Source organism: Manis javanica, chromosome 7 (genome assembly GCF_040802235.1).
Source record: "Manis javanica isolate MJ-LG chromosome 7, MJ_LKY, whole genome shotgun sequence".
In the NCBI taxonomy this organism is placed as follows: domain Eukaryota; kingdom Metazoa; phylum Chordata; class Mammalia; order Pholidota; family Manidae; genus Manis; species Manis javanica.
Genome location: NC_133162.1, coordinates 33,845,195 through 33,865,753, shown reverse-complemented (window position 1 = coordinate 33,865,753; position 20,559 = coordinate 33,845,195). Strand labels below are relative to the sequence as shown.

Below are 20,559 nucleotides of genomic sequence, written 5' to 3'. Positions count from 1 at the left end.
CAGAGCTGGGATTCATGATACGCGGATCATGGCTGATTTCCCGCAGCTCTCGCTTGGGTTCTGGCTCTGGGCTTTTCTGTGGGATCTTCGGAAGAGTCGGGAGGCCTGCGTTTGGCTCTGCTTTCTGGACCTCAATTTGCCCACCTGTGGGGCGAGGCCGCTGGTCGTTCCCTGAACGCTTTTTCCTTTGCTTCCCCCAGCAGGTGTAGGGGAGCCCACGCAGTGCCTGTAAATGGAAAGCTAGTGAGGGCAGCTCTCGACTGGGACCTCCCGTCGTAGCGGGCCGGAGGAATCCTAAGAGCCCGCCAGAAAGCCCAGGGCTCGGAGTTCCGGCTCCCTGGAGCTCCGGTCGGCCCCTGCCAACGTCTCGGAGCTCCGCACATCTTGTACTGGGGAGGCAGACTGCTTCTAGCCCCTCACCCCAGGAGGCGCGCTCCGAGGGAAGCTGCCACCGCGCCGCCTCTGCCTTGGCGCGGAACAAACGGTTAAAGATTTTGGGCAGCGCCTCGCGGAGGGAGGAGCCAGGGGCCCAATCCGCAATTAAAGATGAACTTTGGGTGAGCTAATTTGACCAAGGTAACGTGAGCAGCAACCTGGGCCGCCTATAAAGTCGGCGCGGGCAGGGTTTGGAGCGCTGGCGGCGGCGGCAGGTGGCGTGGGAGGCCGCGGCGTGCCATGGGGCTCCCGGCGTTGCTGGCCAGTGCGCTCTGCACTTTCGTGCTCCCGTTGCTGCTCTTCCTAGCCGCGATTAAGCTCTGGGACCTGTACTGCGTGAGCAGCCGCGACCGCAGCTGCGCCCTCCCTTTGCCCCCCGGAACTATGGGCTTCCCCTTCTTTGGGGAAACATTGCAGATGGTGCTACAGGTAAGGGAGCTTGGGGCGGGACAAGATGAGTCTTCCGAGCCTGACTCGGCTCCGAGCCTCCACTGAAGTCCGGGTAGGCGACCCAGAGAGGGAAGTGATGGGCTAAGATCGGGACTAGCTGGAGGCGCGGCGCTCCCCGGCGCCCCCTCACGCCCTCCTCTCCGCTCTCGTAGCGAAGGAAGTTCCTGCAGATGAAGCGCAGGAAATACGGCTTCATCTACAAGACTCATCTGTTCGGGCGGCCCACAGTGCGGGTGATGGGCGCCGCTAACGTGCGGCGCATCTTGCTCGGGGAGCACCGACTAGTGTCGGTCCACTGGCCCGCGTCGGTGCGCACCATCTTGGGCTCCGGCTGCCTTTCCAACCTGCACGACTCCTCGCACAAGCGGCGGAAGAAGGTGAGGGCGGGGATGGCAGCGCCAGCACAGGAAGGGGGACCTAGTTCGCCGGAGTGGTTCAGGCAGATAGATGCTGGCTGAGCGCTAGCTGCTGGAGACGTTGGCTTGGAGCCGCTCAAGCGCAGTGTAGGTTTCCCAGGCAGGAAGTGCCTTGGGTCTGACGGGGTGGGGGCTGACTGGAAGGGGACCCTGGCACGAGAGGGGCGTGTAGCGCCCGGTTTCAGCACCCTTCTCTCCTCGGAGCCCAGGTGATTATGCGGGCCTTCAGCCGCGAGGCGCTCCAGTGCTACGTGCCAGTGATCGCCGAGGAAGTGGGCAACTGCCTGGAGCAGTGGCTGAGCTGCGGCGACCGCGGCCTCCTGGTGTACCCCCAGGTGAAGCGCCTCATGTTCCGCATCGCCATGCGTATCCTGCTGGGCTGCGAGCCCCGGCTGGCGAGCGGCGGGGACGCCGAGCAGCAGCTGGTGGAGGCCTTCGAGGAAATGACCCGCAATCTCTTCTCATTGCCCATCGATGTGCCCTTCAGCGGGCTGTACCGGGTAACGGTGGCATGCAGGGTGCAGAGCTAGGGGCCCCGGGGCGCGGGTGCGGGACCTCTGCTTATCTGCGTGTGTTCTCTGCGCTCAGGGCATGAGGGCGCGGAACCTAATCCACGCGCGCATTGAGGAGAACATTCGCGCCAAGATCTGCGGGCTGCAGACGGCCGAAACAGGCGGGGGCTGCAAAGATGCGCTTCAGCTGTTGATTGAGCACTCGTGGGAGAGGGGAGAGAGGCTGGACATGCAGGTGAGTGGCAGCTTCAGCAGAGGCACTGCGGAGTTTGGTCCCCTGGCTTTCCTAGCTTGGTTCCCGAGGTTTCCAAAGTGCTTGTCTGCTGCTCAGCTTCCCAGAGTGGGCAGTACGCCCACACCTCGGGAATGGGGCCTGGAAGGTGGAGACACCAGTCGGGGGGAGCTGTGGGCAGAGGCTGTAGCAGAGTTGGGAGCGACCTCTAGCCCATTAAGGTTTTAAAGGGAAAGTTGGAATTTGCAAAATGTAAAGAATTGGTGGGCGATTTTAATACAACTAACTAGGGCTTTAAATCAAGCTCTGAGTAGGGTGGGATCTTGCTGGCCTACCTGCTCTAACTGAACTGAAGGGACTTTGCATTTTGTTTGATAATGTTGCTTTCCTTGACTTTCTGTCAGCAAAGGTTTAGTCCTTCTCATCTTCCCCCTCCACCCTCAGTTGGGTTCTGAGTAAATTGCTCTGTAAAATTGCATGCAGACTTGTAAAAAGGGTTCCTATCATTCCATTCTTAGGCACTAAAGCAATCTTCAACTGAACTCCTCTTTGGAGGACATGAAACCACCGCCAGTGCAGCTACATCTCTGATCACTTATCTGGGGCTTTACCCCCACGTTCTCCAGAAAGTTCGAGAGGAGCTGAAGAGTAAGGTAGGGGTTCCTTATTAATTTAAGAAATCCAGCTGCTCCCTAGCCAACTTCCCAATAAATGTGCTGCCTTCCTTGAGTATTTTGAAAGTACAGGGCCAAAGGGTGGGTGGGAAAGAGAATTAGCTTTCGAATAAAAAGGAAGGAGTCTTGAGCTGTGATCCCACTGGGTGGGTGGGGGGGTTGACCTTGTATTCCTACCCCTACTCCACTTTCACAGGACCTTGGAGATTTTCAGATAGGTTCCACTTTCTTGGATTTGTGTGTCCAAGGGCAGGGGACTCTTAGGGGGCAGCTGTGGTGATGAGGGGCCGTGGAGAAGCTCGGGTATTCTAACTGGTGAGCAGCATTCTTCTGGAATTGTAAATAGGTAGTGGATTAGGGCCAAGGGGTGCAGGCAAATGACCACTGTTTCCCCCTCACACTCCCAACACAGGGGCCCTTTGGGTCTAGCCGCCACTTAAGCCCTGTTTACGTCTGCTGATTTTATTGGACCACAAGATAACTGTTCACCTCTGTATGACTGTTTTGATAGGGTTTACTTTGCAAGAGCAATCGAGACAATAAGTTGGATGTGGAAATTTTGGAACAACTTAAATACATTGGGTGCGTTATTAAAGAGACCCTTCGACTGAACCCCCCAGTTCCAGGAGGGTTTCGGGTTGCTCTTAAGACTTTTGAATTAAATGTAAGTTAAAAGTTCTCTTTTCTCTCTGTCCTTTTTTGTTGTGGTTTTAAATCTCCCCTTGCTTCCCTGTGCATTGGCTTAAATTTCCTATGCTTTTAATAACGTAGTGCTGCCCCAAGTGGACACACATTTCGGCAAACTGCATGTCTGTTTCTTTCCAGAGTGCCCCCGACACTCCCCCTTTCTTTCAACTCATAACTCCAACAAGGGTATCAGTAATAGCTTTTCGTTGTTGAAAGTTAAATTCCAGTTTGTCAACCTTTGAGACTTCATAATCTTTTGCAGGGATACCAGATTCCCAAGGGCTGGAATGTTATCTATAGTATCTGTGATACTCACGATGTGGCAGATATCTTCACCAACAAGGAGGAATTTAATCCTGACCGATTTCTGCTGCCTCACCCAGAGGATGCGTCCAGGTTCAGCTTCATACCGTTTGGAGGAGGCCTTAGAAGCTGCGTAGGGAAAGAGTTTGCAAAAATTCTTCTCAAAATATTTACAGTGGAGCTGGCCAGGCATTGTGACTGGCAGCTTCTAAATGGACCTCCTACTATGAAAACCAGTCCCACCGTGTACCCTGTGGACGATCTACCAGCAAGGTTCACTCATTTTCAGGGGGAAATCTGATGGGTGCAAAGGCCAGGACTTGGGACTTATTTGAAGTGTACATATGAATTTTTACATAATGTCATGTTGATTATATTGTATTTAATTTCTAAATCTATATTATAATATTTATGTGTCTATACTACAGTACCACAATCTTTAAATATTAAAATGATGAATTTGAATGGTTTATAAATAAAGTAAAATTTGAAGGTGCTTGTCTTGCATTTAAGAGTCTTACTGGTTTTGCATTTAAGAGGGAAAACTCATTGGTTTTATATTTGAATCTCAACCAGATTTCTCAATGTCTACGTGCCTGCCCTTATTTCTCATCTGTACATGTTTATTTTCTGTGAGGAAGAAACTAACTGTTTTTTCTCTTAACAGGTACTAGAAAATACACATATTGTGGAGGTGTGTGAGTCTAAAGGTAACTTTGCAAGTTTTTCCATGGTAATTTAGAGTCCTTATTTGGAAAATTGATCGAAGTTTATTTTAGAGCTTTTGTTTGCTTGCTTTACTTTAGGGAAAGATGAATTTGAAAAGGTGACAGCTGGAGAACTCTCATATTCTAACATAACACCTTCAACCATAAACTTCTTACATTTAATAAACATAATAAATCCATGTTGTCACATAGCACGAGAACTGTTTTTCTGAAGTGAAGGTATTAGGTAAGACAAAGCCAGTCACTCTGATTATGGACAGTTGTTGACTAAAATAAGACCCCAAATCCTGGCATATTTCCTTTATTCAGAAGTTGCATATAAAAACATTACTGGTAAAGGCCCAGCTCTGGTTTAGATAAGCTAGTCCAGGTTTTCTTTATTGAAAATAAGGCAGGAGTAGATTTAGCAAGCTGACAGATAAAGTTTTTATCTATGCCAGGCAATAGGGTGTGAGCCTGACATGACTGATAAAATGGCCCAGTCATGACCCTGTGAACCTTGGCTAACCTCCGTGAAAGCACAGTTTTGTCACATTTCTGACCCTGGCACAGCCATGTTCTGAACTGAAGGCCAGACTCTCAATCCAGAAAGGTTAGCCCTGGTGACTTGCTTATGCAAGCACATTTGCAGTTTTGAAATGGCACAATCTGCTTACTGAACCTCTGATGGCTTGTAGGTTTGGACTTTAAAATTTTCATTACAATTTTAGAATTTGGCAGTGCTGCAGAAACTGGGTGGTCTAAATAGGTGTTTGGGAAGGGTTCTGTCTACAATTAGAATTACATGTTCTACCTGATTTTAGTTTTTAGGTAGAAAATGGATTGTACTTAGGACTGGAATCCTCTGATTTTTAAGGGGTGTTCACATAATAACTTGTCATGCCTTGTGATAACCTTCTAATGTCTCTTTTTTTAAATGAGAAATTACAGACTTACTGAGTTTCAGCCAAAGCTTGAGAGTACTGTGCAAAAGATGACCTTCCCCCACTCCTCCAACATTCCCCCCACCCCCAGATCATTCCGACTAGGAGCGTGCTAGCCTGAGGACATTAGTTCAGATAATATATACAAGGCCATTTTTCAAGGGTTTCAATACTTTTCATTTTGTCCGAGGACAGCATTGCAAAACAACGTTTTTGGTGACTCCACGACCATGTGTCTCTGAACATAGTGCAGAAATAAATTTGAGCCATTTTAGCATATAATTCAATTTTTAAAATCCACCTTTATTTTGTATCTGGAGAGCTTAGAGGAAAGTGTTTCTGGATTGCATTCCCAGGGCTACATTTAGCCCAATTACACTCATCAATTACAGAGTAGTGTGGAATTTACCTCGAAAATACTTTAAAAGCACGATCTTTCATACCTCACTTTGTGCTGAGTAAAGGCAGTTGTATGCGTGTGAGGCAGAATCCCTGTGTGGATGTTAAAGTAGCCTGGGTTCCATCTATCTGGGGCAAGCATGTTTAGGGCACAAGCCCCTCTGGGTCAGGGTCCACCTATCACCCAGTGGAGATGCTTCAGGAGGAGGTCAATTCTAGATTTAAACTTGGCTTTGGGGCTCCCAGTTGCATGGCACAGTGATGGAAGGGCAGTGTGCTTCCCAGGGCTTTGGTGGGCTTGCCAAGCTGGCCAAATTGGTGCCCTCTGCCTTCTCTTCCATACCTGCCCTTTGCCCTGGCTGCCTCCTGTCCCCTCTTCTCTTCAGTCAGGGGTGTGGTACCACCAGTGATAGGCCGTTGTCAACACTGACATATGAAAGCCTCCAGCTTGGCCTGTAATGCAAAAGCATTAGGAGGGATTGTAGCCTTCACCTAGCTCAGCCCTGGGAGACCCAGGGAGGGACTGTGAGTTGCCCCGGGGCCACCCAGGGAGTGGCAGAATAAGGAAAGCCCTTCTGCTGCCTTATTTTCCTCCCTTTTTTTTAACAGCTAATAGCACTTGCCTGATTTCTCTCCAACTTTCTGTTGCCAGACAACTGGACCAAGGAGTCTCCACCTCCTAACTTTCTTTGTGTCCCTTGCTACCATGCCCCTGCCTTGTGACAGTCCAGATCAATTCTCTTGCAGGCTGGAAGAGGCAACTGGTGAAACAGGAGCGATGCCAGGGAGTGGCTGCTCCCCCAAGGCCCCTCATCTGTAAGGGCTCAGGGTGCTTTTTGCACCTTGCCACGCTCCTGAGGCCCACAAGGGGGCGGGCTGTTACCTTCTATGCACAGCTCAGGGCCCAGTGGCTTTCTCCACCAGTGTTCCTGAAATCTAACGTCCACAGACTCTGGCCTATGGCCTGCTTTTACTCCAGACAGTGAGAGGCTGTAGACCATGCAAGGGTTTACGAAGTTCTCAGCTTCAGGCCTGGCCAAGGCTGCCGGGCCCCTCTGGAAGGGTCTTCCAGGGCTGGGTTCACCTCCATCGTTCAGTTCCTGAAGTAGCCACATTGCCCACACACTGCCCATATTCTGACCTGCAATGCTCTCACTCTCCTTGGAAAATGGCTCTCAGTTTTGGGGGAGCAGGGAACATGTTTTTCAAAAGAGGCGGGTATATTAGTCAGTGTTCAGATGCCTTAACCGGGTCCAGGAGTCATTCCACAAAAGCACTGTGCGGGGCACTGGGGATGTTTAGAGAGGTGATGGTGGCCCCATCTTCAAAGAGTTAAAGGGCTGTTGTAGAAAATACAGGTTTAGACCTGTTCTGAGGGGCAGAGCATGCACTCAAGAGGGAAAGTCAGGAGGAAGGAGGTGTTGGAACCCTACAAGGACAACATGACAACTCGAGACACCTTTGAGACACTACAGCCCTTCGGTGATCACACAGGCTACTTTGTGAGGGAGCAAGATTCCTGTCAGTGGAGGCATCCAAGGAGAAGCTGGATAACTAGGCAGTCATAACGAATCTGACATGGAGGGAGAGGCTGGGCTAAATGATCCCCAAAGTCTCTTCCAAATTAAAGAGTTGTGATTCCCTGAGATTTGATTCTCAATTAATTCAGTTCCTTGGATACCTATTTTACTTTAAAATGCAGATGAACTCCAGTCTAGGGAGACAGGTGTCCACCCTCCTGCATTCCAAGTCCTTGGTGACTGTTCTGCCAAACCTGAGCCAGATGTGGAGGTGGGAGCCCAAGGTGCCTGGCATGTAACCTCACAGAGACACTGAGAGCCCTGAGCTGGTTTCTGGGGAAACTCTCTCCTGCCCTGTGACCTTGTGCTCCCAGTGCGCCTCGTGTGTCTGCATCCCCAGCCCTCCCAGCTGTGCCATGCTGACCATCCGTACAGCCTGGCTTCTGTGATGACACCTTGCAACTTTCCCTGGTGCCTCTGTGATGCCACACGCTGACCCTGGACTCTGCCCAACTGTCCTTTCTTTCTGCTTTCTGAAAAGCTGAGCAGGAACTCTGTCTCATTGTTCAAACCTTGAAAGTTTAGCCATGTTCCTCTCTCCCCTCCCTTAGAACACACTCACACATAGTGGATGTTCTTTGGGAGAGACAACTTCTTGGGGCCACTCGGCACCAGCACCTTATATCTCTCCAGCTTTGCGGTGCCATGTTTTTCTTTGAAAAGTGAAACTTTCATCCTTGGAAAATCTCAGCAGCCACAAGCTTACACGGCTGTGGTTTAACAGCATGTTACATTCCTGAAACCGATGCTCCATGGGTATTTGGCCAAACAAGCTATCCTTCGTTTGAAGTTGAGTCAATTGGAGTTAGAGCCCTGGGACAGGGTGGAAACTTAGCCCTGGATTATGTGGTGGGTTTTCTGGGGGAGAGTTATCATGTTGGAATATTCATAACCATACACCCACGGCACAGAAGCTGACCCACAATGTACAGTGTCTCCCTGCACAAACCCCTTCCTGGTGCATCCAGGGGTGGGAAATCTCCTCATTTCTGACCATAGATGCTTCAAGAGTTTTATTTGAAGCCACTAATGGGTTCACTTAACTCAAATGCATTGTAAAAAGAGGACAACATGCTTTGCTTATGATAGATATTTGACAATCAGACATTGACTGACTGATTAAGTATGGACATACCATCCAAAGTAACACTGATTTATTTAATGATAGAGGAGGGACCTCGCTATTCTGAAATGGGAATTTTGTTAATGTCAATTAGTTGTAGACTTTTGGAGCTGGAAGGGACATTATGAATGGTTCATCCAGGTCCCTCAGTTTGCAGCTGAGGAATCTGAGGTTCAAAGAAATGTAAGGTCACAACAGAGGATTAGGACTGGCAGTTGGGTGGCCAGCACATTACAGTATTAGTCCTCAATTAAAAAATAATTGTTTAATGACATACATATCAGGAAAAAGGGGCAGGTGAGCAGATTATTTGAGACTAAATTGCTTCCAGGTTCTTGCTCCTCACAGTGCCTTGCAAGTGCTTGGCCGCTCAGAGGGGCCGGGAGAATGTGAGATTGCATGGCTGCCAAGGATCTGCCATGAAGCCTAGCAGAGGTACAGATCGTTAGCACTTCTGGTGGGACTGGGGGCTGTATCTGCACAATGGTAGACCTGGATCTCCCAGACATTTTCAGTCCCTTATACTGAACAGCAGAGGATGGTTTCTGTTATCAGTTAAATTGTATCCCACTGCCAGTATGTTGATGTCCTGACCTTCTGTACATCAGAATGTGACCTTATTTGGAAGTAGGGTCTTTACAGAGGAAATCAAGTTAAAATGAAGTCTTAGGATGAGCCCTAGTCCAATATGACTGGAATCCTTATAAAAAGGAGCACTTGGTCACAGAGGCAGACACACCCACGAGGAAGATGATGTGAAGACAGTGGAGAACAACAGCTGAAGCTGGTGGATTGAAGTGATGTATCTAGAGTTCAAACAAGCCAAAGGGAGCCAGCAAACCACCAGAAGGGAGGCAGATGCAAGGAAGCATTCCCCTGCAGGCTTCAGAAGGAGCTGACACCTCGATTTTAGACATGTAACCTCTAGAACTGTGAGACAGTAAGTCTCAGTTGTTCTAGGCCATCCAGTTCATAGTACTTTTTATGGAAGCCCCAGGAAACTACAACAGTTCCCCAAAGCAAGAAACCTTATTGGTGAGAAACAGTGATTCTCAAACTGTAGCATTCATCAGAAATTTCTGGAGGGCTTGTTGAAATGCAGATTACTGAGGTTTACCCCGGATTTCTAGATCAACCCAAGAATGTGCATTTCCAGTTAGCTCCCAGGTGAGGCTGATACTGATGCTGTGGTACTGAGATCACACTTTGAGAAACACCAATGAAAAGATTTCTGTCCTTAAAATCAAGGATCATAGACTCAGGAGGGGCAGCAGGTACTGTTCACAAGTGCGGTGAGCCAGGAAGAGAAATAGCAGGAAGTGGTGGGTGTGTTAATGTGGGTGTACCAGCTCCCTTTAAAGATGCCCGTGCTGCTCAGCCCTAGCACTTCCAATCCTTCAGGAGGTGCTGGAAATCCAAATTTGCACGGGAATGTCCTAGGTTTTACATGTTGGTGATTAATTTGCATTTAAGAAAAATTATGTAGACAAAATAAAACTTGTTTATGGCCCTTGCTGGCTCCCAGTTTGCAACTTTTTGGGTCTTCAATCCTTGGGGAATTTTCAGAGTGCTTGATTGAAAGTGGCTTAGCTGTGTGGTTTCATCTCAGAGTTTCTCATAAGGTTGCAGTGAAGATGTTGACTGGGGCTTGTCATCTAAAGGCTTGACTGAAGCTGGAAGATCCACTTCCAACATGTCTTCCTCACATGGTTTTTGGAGGAGTACCTTGCTATATGAATTTCTCCACAAGACTTCTCGGGTAGCTTCAATATGGCAGCTGGCTTCCCCTAGAGCAAATTATCTAAAAAAGTAGTAAGACGGAAGCCTCAGCATTTTTTGTCCTGGTCTTGGAAGTTATACTTCATCATTTCTACAGCCTATTGATTACATGGATTAGCCTTACCCAGCATAGGAGAGAACCACATAAGGAAGCAAACACCAGAAGATGAGAATCATCTGGGGTCATGTGGAAGGCTGGCTACCACACTTAGTTTTTATGTGAATGGGTAGACATTTTCACCACCCTCTCTTAAAGCATTTTCATCTTGTTTCTGGTCAGTCTTTTATTTCTAATATTATCATCATGACTCATCACTTATGGACACTTACAGCTGACATCAGAAAACATCTACTTCAGAATTTCTCAGCTGGATGGAGTTTAAGGGGTCCTCTGGGCCAAGCTTGTAAGTTGGAGGATGTTGGGTAGAGCCTAAGAAAGTGGGTGTTTAAGCTTTTGGTTTATCAAAGCCTCCCACAGCCTTCTTCATTCATTTATATTACTTTTCAGGTTTCTGAAATATCGGACCCTGATCTCCTCCAACTCTCCTGCTTTGCCTGGGATTCAGGTGAATCTTGGACTCAGGACTTTCAGGGGAAAACTGAGACAGTCCTGGGAAAACTCATATGGGCCTGTCATCCTAATTGACCACATTATTTGACAAATGAGAAAAATTCATTTCAGATATCAGATCCTTACAACTCACAGTGTACTCCATGGAGCTGCAGCATCCACATCACACGGTTGCTTGTTGAGATGTGACATCTTAGGCCCCAGCCCAGACCTGCTGACTCAGTTTGCAGTTGAACAAGAGTCCCAGGTGGACCTTATGCACACTGTAGTTTAAGATTCTCTGGATGGGAGCAAAACCTGGGCTCTCTGAGGGTTCAGATTTGCTATCCATATGGGTAAAATATGCCTAACAATGACCCACTTGTGCTGTGGTAATCTGACTCTGATGTACACATCGTATTTTTCCTTTGGGTCTTCCCCAATGCTCCCAAATGAAAGGTATCTAAAATTTCATTGTTGGAAGCCACCTAAAATATCCAAGTCTCACCTGGGTTTGAGTGGTAGTTCTCATAAAATACTTTTCAGACTTGAAATTTCTGCCTCACCCCTGCCCCCCGAAACAAAATGCCATAAACAACACAGGCCAGGTCAGATTGCTGGGCATTTAAGTTATTTCCAGTTTCTGATACTGCAAGCAGTGTGCAGTTAGTATCCTTGTTATGTGCAGCCTTATGTACAAATCAATGCTTTATTTCTGTAAGACTGACTCCTGAAAGCAAGATTGCTGGGTCAATGAAGATGTGTATTTAAAATTGTTAATGGACATCCAAAAAGGTGCTTGTGCAGAAAAGAGTGTTTAAAAAAATAGTGGTCCGTTTATATTATGGAAACTTACGTAGCCGTAATGGAGTGAGTACATAGACTTCCACTGACCTGGAGGGATGGCTGAGATGTGGTGTTAAGTAGGGTGAACACGTTGCAAAGGGATTTGGTTAATTGGTGAGGAGAACTGAGGGGGATATTTTGCAAAGAGATTAATCACATATTCTTAATATATTATGGATGCTGCTTCTTTTTGTAAAGAACACACGTTGATTTTTATAATTACTAATTTTAGGAGAAAGAAGTACTGAAGGCACCACTCTTCCCCTCCCCCACTCTACACATTCAGAATCAATGTCCTGGTTGCTAGATGTGAGCACCTGATTGGCTGAGCCCAGGTCACGTGCCCATGCACTGGCTGCCAGTTGCAGGGAGAGGAAAGGTCTGATCTTACAGCTCTACCCTTTAGAAAACGTCCATGGGTTTGTGGAAGCAATTCTGAGTTTATTAATATTATTTTTTGTACAGTACAAGGAAAAATAACAGCCAGAATTCATTGACTATACCTGCTAAGTATTTCGTTGTCTCATTTCATTCTCATGTTTCCTTTATACATATACAATTTTTAATGCCCCTTTTACAATAGAGCCACTGAGGTACAGAACGGTTATGGAACTTTGTAGAGCCACACGGCTAGTAAGTAGTAGAGTCAGGATTTGCACCCAGCCTGTAGGAGTAAACGGTTCTGAGCATTACATCGTACTGCCTCCAATTTGGAGTCCTTGGAGATGGCAGTGGTTGTAACTGGAATAATAATAATGCGTATTGTTGCGGAGCACTTAGTATATGCCAGGCACAGTCCTGTTTTACCTGAGTTAATTAATTTAATCCTCACAACCATCCCAGATGAGAAAACAAATTCAGAGAGATCATCACTTCATCCAGGGTCCCTCAGCTGGTAAGAAGTATAGTCAGCGTTCCAGCCCAGAGGGTCTGTCTGCAAAGCTCCCACACCAACTTGACATTCCAGAATCATCTATCCCTTTTACTTATCAACCCAACACTTTTTTCCTTCTGTATTGATCTGAAAGCAGTTCTCTTAGGGAACATAGAAATGTGGGCAATTGTCAGAGTAATTCAGCTGAAGTTATGGGTTTTATTTCAATTTTCCATTTTATTTTGATCTTGAGGATCTGTCCCTAAGCTGATGTCAGCTAAAATAATTTAAATTAAATATGACCTCTGTTATTCATGGGGTTTGTTGGGAAGAAATCTGAAAAGACAGGGAGGCTGTGTGTATGTATGTTCATGCAGTTCTAAAGTTCCATCTTTAAGGAGATGATGGGAAAGAATTAGAAAGGAAAAGGAGATCAACAACATCTTCTGGTGAAATTGTTGCACATATTAAGATACAGCTCTTTGGGGGGGAGTTATTCAAAAAAGATTATAATTGCAAGAAGGAATGTGTTTTTCTAAGAGAAAATCAGTTTTTCCGCCATTTGAATTGCAAATCCTTCCAAATGCAGAGTGGGAAGGAAGGATAATGCCTAATGGGAATGAGTTCTTCCTCTACTTTGTTTTATAAAAACTTCCTGAGACAAGCTTTAAAAAATCATAATTATCTTAAAAAATTCAGGTATCTGTCTGATCTGAATATTTTGGATAAATCAAAATAACTAGAAAATTTTATACAATGTCAACTCGGTTTAAGATGGACAAAAAAAGCCGCTTAATACTTTTGTGGCTGGATATTGGAAGCAGAAAACTGCTGTCTGTGTTTGGTTAACTACGTAGAAATCAGATTTATCTCTGGGGAAAACCACGTAATGGGGAAGAGGCCTAAAGACACTGCGGGAGGAGAGGTGAATTAGCATTTGTCTGGCACCTGCTGAGCACTGTGCTAGGTGATTTATGTATGTCACCACAGTTCTTTCTCCCCACAGCCCTTTGCAATGAATACCATTATACCCATTTTGTAGAGAGAGGATAACTGAAGCTCAAGGAGGTAAAGTGACTTGTCCCAAGTACCTCAGCTGATAACTAGTTGTGAGGTTATTGGAAAAGTTCAGACAAGAGGAAGTGAGGGCATGATTGGGTGTGTCAAGGAGAGGACAGAAGCCAGAGACATTTGGGAGGTAGATGTGCTAGGACTAGGTGACACTCTAGGCCAGGGAGCGATGCACAGGAGGCGCCCAAGTGTGAGGGCCTCGAGAGGGGTGGGGACTAGGAGCAGGCACTGGTTAGGGGAAGAGATGTCGGGTTTGTATGTTTGGGGAGTGGAGACACTCACGACACCACCAGGTGAGGTGACTGCAGGCTGGCACCAGGTCCACTTCTCAGGAGAGCCTGACCTGTGGAGACAGGTGTGGAGGGAGAGCATGATGGCGATTGGGCACTGTGGCTTGAAGGGGGCGGTGCTAAGGGCTTGGGAGGAGGGAGATGAGCCAGAGATGGGCGGGCCAGAGGGTGGGAGGGAAGCCAGGGAGCCAGGAAGCCAAAGGCGGGGGTTGGAGGGGGCGAGAGAGAGAGAGAGAGAGAGAGAGAGAGAGAGAGAGAGAGAGAGCGCGAGAGCGAGAGCGAGAGAGAAGAGAGAGAGAGAGAGAGAGAGAGAGGCTTTTGTGGTTTTTTTTTTTTTGAGGCTCTTCAGGCAGTAACTGCAAAAGGCACAGAGCATGAGAGAGAGAGAACTATAAAGGGAAGCTGAGCCATTTAATAGAAGACATAAAAATTGGAGGCTTCCAGAGAAACCTGCTGCTCATACGTCTTAGGAACCTGATGTTTGCTGTCCTGAGAAGCAGGCCATATGCATTCAGGAGGCTTTCAGGAGGTGGTGCTGGGCAATTATCTTTACAAAAGAGCCCCCCCTGCCCAACCTTAAGGAAGAAGTGATGTCTTAGTCAACTCAGACTGCCATGAAAAATACCACAGCCTGGGGGGTTTAAACAACAGAAATGAATTTTCTCATGGTTCTGGAGGCTGAGAAGTCCAAGATCCAGGTGCTGGATGATTTAATTCCTGGTGCGAGCTCTCCCCCTGCCCCTCTGATGGCCACCTTCTTGTGTCCTCACATGGCAGAGAGACAGACAGCTCTGATATTTCTTCCTCTTCTTATTGGGATGCCAGACCTACAGGATTAGGGCCATTTAACCTCTATCAGCTGCTCATGGCCCTATCTCCAAACACAGTCACACTGGGGGTCTCCCAGGGGGGTAAGCACCCCCCAGAGCTCAAGGCCCACCTGTAAGTGCTGTTCCGAGTCACTGCGGTCTCACTCCCCATCACAGCCCTTCATGCTCCATGACCACCTGAGCAGGAAGCACCAAGGCCCCTGCTTAACTTTCTAATCCATGGGGTTTTCCCTTTGGTTCCAAGAGCTGCTGTGGGTTCCCCTACTTAGGGCCTTTGCACCTGCTGTTTCCTCTGCCTCTGCTCAGGTTACCCTGAACTATCATCCCCCTAGGAGATCTTCCCAGTTCTTTATATCCACACTGTACCCATCACAGCATGCACTACAACCCATAATCATTTTATTTCTTATTTATATGATTGCATGACCATCTTCCCCACTAAGCAGCAGGCTCTTGGTTGTCTTTTTTACTGTTTGGTGTTCAAAGCATCTGCTACACGGCAGGATCTCAATAAATATTTGGTGAATGAAAAAAATAACTAGAAATGCAAATTAAAACCACAATGAGATATCACCTCACACCAGTAAGGATTGCGACCATCCAAAAGACAAACAACAAATGTTGGCGAGGTTGTGGAGAAAGGGGAACCCTCCTACACTGCTGGTGGGAATGTAAACTAGTTCAGCCATTGTGGAAAGCAGTATGGAGGTTCCTCAAAAAGCTCAAAATAGAAATACCATTTGACCCAGGAATCCCACTTCTAGGAATTTACCCTAAGAATGCAGCAGCCCAATTTGAAAAAGACAGATGCGCCCCTATGTTTATTGCAGCACTATTTACAATAGCCAAAAATGGAAGCAACCTAAGTGTCCATCAGTAGATGAATGGATAAAGATGTGGTACATATACACAATGGAATATTATTCAGCCATAAGAAGAAAACAATCCTACCATTTGCAACAACATGGATTGAGCTAGAGGGTGTTATGCTCAGTGAAATAAGCCAGGTGGAGAGAGACAAATATCAAATGATTTCAGTCATCTGTGGAGTATAAGAACAAAGAAAAAAACTGAAGGAACAAAACAGCAGCAGACTCATAGAACCCAAGAATGGACTAACAATTACCAAAGGGAAAGGGACTGGGGAGGGTGGGTGGGAACGGAGGGATAAGGGGGAAAAAAAGGGGCATTACTATTAGTAGACATAATGCAGTGGGGGGGGCAGGGAAGGGCAGTACAACACAGAGAAGACAAGTAGTGAATCTACAGCATCTTACTACACTGATGGACAGTGACTGTAATGGGGTATGTGGTGGGGACTTGGTGAGGGGGGGAGTCTAGTAAACATAATGTTCCTTATGTAATTGTAGATTAATGATATAAAAAAAAAAAAAAAACTAGTGCCCAGAAGAGGGCAAATGCCATCTGCCTGAAGGACAGACCCCTGAAGTGGGCTTTGCTGTCCTTGCTGGCCAGTGAGTTCGTTAATGCCACCTGGCAGACCTATTAGCCACAGTCCCAGTTTCCTGATGCCCTGGTAACCTTGTCCTCTTGTCCCCTTTCTGCCTTATGCTTTTCACAGACCCTCAGCTGGCCTTAGACCCAGACAGTCCATCCATTCATTCAGGATAAATTGACTGAGGGCCATTATTTCATAGTCTGAGGCCCCTTGGGCCTAATCTGATGCTCCCCCCATTCACATACCCCCACAGTTTGTCCTCCACACAGAGGCCAGAATGATCCCTTCAAAATACAACCAGGGTCATGGCGCTCCTCTTCTTAAAACCCTGCAATGCTCCCCTTTTCACTCTGAGCAAAACCCAGGGGGAGGGGTGACAATGGCTGAGGCTGTACGACCTGGAGTCCCTGTGCCCCTTGCCTCTCTGTCCCTGTCTCCTGTTTGCATCCCCTGCTCCACCTTTGTCTGGCCCTTCGTTGTCCCACAGACATGACGGCCTCAGAGCTCTGGCTCTCGCAGCTGCTCACGTATCCAGGCGACTCACTCATTCAGCACCTCTAAATCTTAAGCGGCTCACATGCCACCTTCTCAGGGAGGCCTTCCCGCCCACCTTATTTAAAATTCCTTCCTTCCTTGCTGGGCCTTCCTCTCCCCTTTCCCCAGCTTTGGTATTTTCCAGAGCACTTTATCACCATTAATATGTCACATAATTTACTTACTTATCTTTATTGTAAACAGAATAAATAAAGGAGGACTGTAACCCTTCCTCACTAAATATAAGGTCCTCAAGGACAAGATTTTGTTTTACATTGCTGTACTCCTGGCTCCTAGACCAAAGTGCCTGGCCCATTATAGGTCTTCAAAACACACTGTTGAATGAATGAGTACACAGTTCAGCCAAAAGACATCTCAGAAAGAGATGGAAGTTTTATGCCTGAAGATGAGAGTATGCTTAAGGCTGAGCGAGGTGGTGTCTTTGCCAGCTGCGGGCCAGGACGGCGATCTCCGTCCTCCTCCAGTTGGGGAAAGTGTGCCCTGTTATCCCGCCAGGACCCTGGTCACAACCAGGCCAGTGGAGAACTAACGGTTCAGCAACTGAGGCTGAAAGGCAACTGTCCATGGAGGTTGTTTCAGTACCCACTGCCCACTCCCAGCTCCTGGGAGCATTCTTCACTGTGCTTAGCTCCTCTCTGACTCTGGGGGCCCATGTGATACTCAGGAGTAACTCAGGAATAATACAGTAGCATGACTTTATGGGCTAGAAAGAGGAGAGCCAGGGTGAATGGGGCTGAGGGCCCTGCTGGGCGTGAGGTGGGCCGTGGCAGCTCCCTGGATCTGCCTTAGTGGCTGCGGTGGATGCATGCAGCCTTCTCAGGTCAGATTCCCTGAGCAAGCAGACTGGGTCTCTGCGACAGGATGCTCCTCAGAGGGGCCTGTGTAAATACCAGAAGGTACCAAGAAGGGAGAAGTGGGAAACGGTGTTTGGAATGAAAATATGTTGCCCTATAAAAAAAGTATGGCCTTTTCATCTTTACTCTGGATGATTATTACTTATGTCTGCTCCAAGCTTCAGAGAACAGATCACATGCTCAACTTCAATATAAGCTTATTCCCTGTCGGACACTGCGGGAAAGGGTAGCTGTCATGGGCTCTGCTCCATCAAGAGTGAAGTGAGTCTGGGATCTGTGAAACTCAGATTTCTAGGGTGTATCCCAAAGTTAGAGGACATTTCAACCATTCTCCACCCTTCCATCTGCACAGTGAGCTCTTTGACTGTTTATGCATTCATTCATTCATGCATCATTTATTCTCTCCTCTGCAGTCACCAAGATTCCCGCCCTGCTGCACACGTCTTCTAGTCCCTTCCCCCTGAATGTGAGAGGGATTTGTGACACTAATGGGCTGTCATTCTTGTGATTAGGTTGCTCTGTTTGACAGAAGGGATTTTGTAGATGTAGTTGAGGTTTCTAAGCAGTTGACTTTGAATTAATCAAAATGGAGATTATCCTGGGTGGGTCTGACCTATTCAGGCAAATCCTTAAAAGGACCTGGCCCCTTCCTGAAGGAGATTTGATGGGTGGAAGTGTGAGAGGGCAGATTCAGGGGCATGTGGCGAGGATGTGAGGGCAGCTTTTCAGGTCTCTGGTAGACGATAAGAAAATGGGCCATAGGGATGAAAGTACAGCACAGAGAATATAGTCAATAGTCCTGTAACATCTCTCTATATTAACAGATAGTAATGTTATATAATTAGTTGGGGTGAGCATTTAATAATGTAGATAGCTGTTGAATCACTATGTTGTATACTTGAAACCAGTATAATGTTGTATATCAGCTATAATAAAAATAAATAAATAAAATATGGACCTCAGTCATACCATGGCAAGGAATTGAATCCTGTCAATAATCTGTGTGATCCTGGAGGAGGATCCCAAGCTCCAGATGAGCACACAGTTCAGCTGACACCTTGGTGTCTGCCTTGTGAGATGACAAGCAGAGCCCCCCATGGTGTTGTGCCCCAACTTCTGACCTAGAGAACTGTGAACTAATACCTGGGTGCTGTTTCCAGTCATCATGCTTTTGGTGATTTTTCATGCAGCAATAGCCAACTAATACAGTTACAAATCTTTACAGCCTGCTATGCATCCAGCTTATTGCTGGGGACAGAGGGAGCTTGTTTCCGGAGCATTGGAGAGTGGCCGTAGCCCAGTGTTGAGAAGTGTGGGCCCCCTAGAAGTGGGCCAGATTGTCCTGGGTTCAAATTCCAGCTTTTGCCTTTTGACCTCAGTCCATCTTCAAGTGGATTACTTAAGCTTCCTATACTTCAGTTTTCTCACCTGCCAAACAAGGGCAAAAGCAGTACTATAGTGTAGGCCACAAGATCTGGGGGGTTAAATGGGATAACATAAACCGAGCACCTAGCCTGTGCCTGCCATGTAGTAGGAACATAGTAGTTATGAGTTGGTATTCATTGATCTCCTCTTCTGGGATGTAGGTGGTTGGAGTGGATGGGAGGTCCAGGCTGTTATTCTGCCCACCAACGTCAGCAGATGAAGGAAATGAGGCTTAGCAAGTCTTGCTTGCGCTCATAAGCAGTGCCAGGGCTGGGGTGGGAACCTGTGAATCCTGACCCGTAGTTCTCTGACCTCTTCTTGCTCCAATCTGCCACTGGCTGGACTCCACAGCCAAGGGACTCAGAGACATCATTCCATACACTCTTTTCTTCTGGGACATTGACAGTGACTGTTCAACAACAAGAGCTGAACAAGGCATTTCTGAGAAATTCAGAATTACTGAGCTGTTTTGATTAAGCAGAAGCTGGTCTTGTGCTCTCTGCCCTAGACTCTTTTCTGCTCAATGTCTGGCTCTGCTCTTCTGCTGTGGGGAGATGGAATTTCCACTGGAAAAGGCTGGGCTATCCCGAGCCCCTAATTAATCTCAATTTTATTATTCATGTGGCAGAATTCGAGCTGCCTGTAATCGCTTGGATGAAGAATGCTTTGTAGTCTACTGTGGATGAGGATGTAGGAAGTATAATTTGGTCCTTATTTTTGGAGGACAATCTTGGAAACACGTATCAAAGCTTTAAAATTATACATATGCTTTGGCCCAATGATTCTAATTTTAGTTTTTGACCAAATATTTAACTATAAGAATGCTTGTTGAAGAATGTTTCATAGAAAACACTGAAAACCGAATGTCCACTGATAAGAGATTGGGGAAATTACAGTACATCTGAACAATAGACAATTATGTAGTCATTAAAAATTACATTGAAAACTAAGACTCAGAAAGATATTTACAGGCTCTTCAATCAGTTTCAAAGCATGAAGAGTGAGAGTACCGGTTCTGGAAGCAGGCCTCCTGGTTTGGAATCCAGCCCCACTACTGTGCTCCTGGATGACATTGCAAGCTACTTGACTCCTTTAAGCTTCAATTCCTCCATAAATGGGCGTAGCAATGACATCATTACTCAGACATAGTCAAAATTAAATGAGATAACCCACACGAAGTGCTCAGCGCAGCCTAGTACGTAGTAAGCACTCAGTCAATAAGCATTACTATTATGTGATGATCCCACTTGGGCTGTCAGAAACATGCGCATTCAGAAGTGAAGGAAGGGATGAAGCAAAAGGAAAATGGTTATGTCTAGGTGAGCGGATCACGTGTTTTTTAATTTTCTTCTGTTTTCTTTATTTTCAGCTGTACAATGCATAAGCACAATTCTTGTAAAAAGGAAAAAAGTCACTAGGAACAAAGGAGGGAGAAGAGTCACTGAATTGTGGGGGCCCTCAGAGGCCTTACTCAGTGTTTCCTCTGTCCCAGCTTCGGAGCACTTGTGGTTGGGCCTGCTGGGGAGCCCTGGCGCGAATGGGGCCCTACCGGCCCACGAGGCCC

At 47.0% G+C, this 20,559-nt stretch overlaps 1 protein-coding gene across 1 annotated transcript; it reads left to right on the top strand.

Moving 5' to 3' along the window:
* Positions 1–581: 581 nt before the first annotated feature.
* On the top strand, positions 582–4,196 carry CYP26A1 (cytochrome P450 family 26 subfamily A member 1). The gene is made up of 7 exons (XM_017665708.3): positions 582–864; positions 1,038–1,262; positions 1,511–1,801; positions 1,890–2,048; positions 2,564–2,698; positions 3,231–3,383; positions 3,669–4,196. The coding sequence occupies exons 1-7, from the start codon at positions 676–678 to the stop codon at positions 4,008–4,010; spliced, it is 1,494 nt and encodes a 497-aa protein (XP_017521197.1). The 5' UTR covers positions 582–675; the 3' UTR covers positions 4,011–4,196.
* The last annotated feature ends 16,363 nt before the right edge of the window (positions 4,197–20,559 follow it).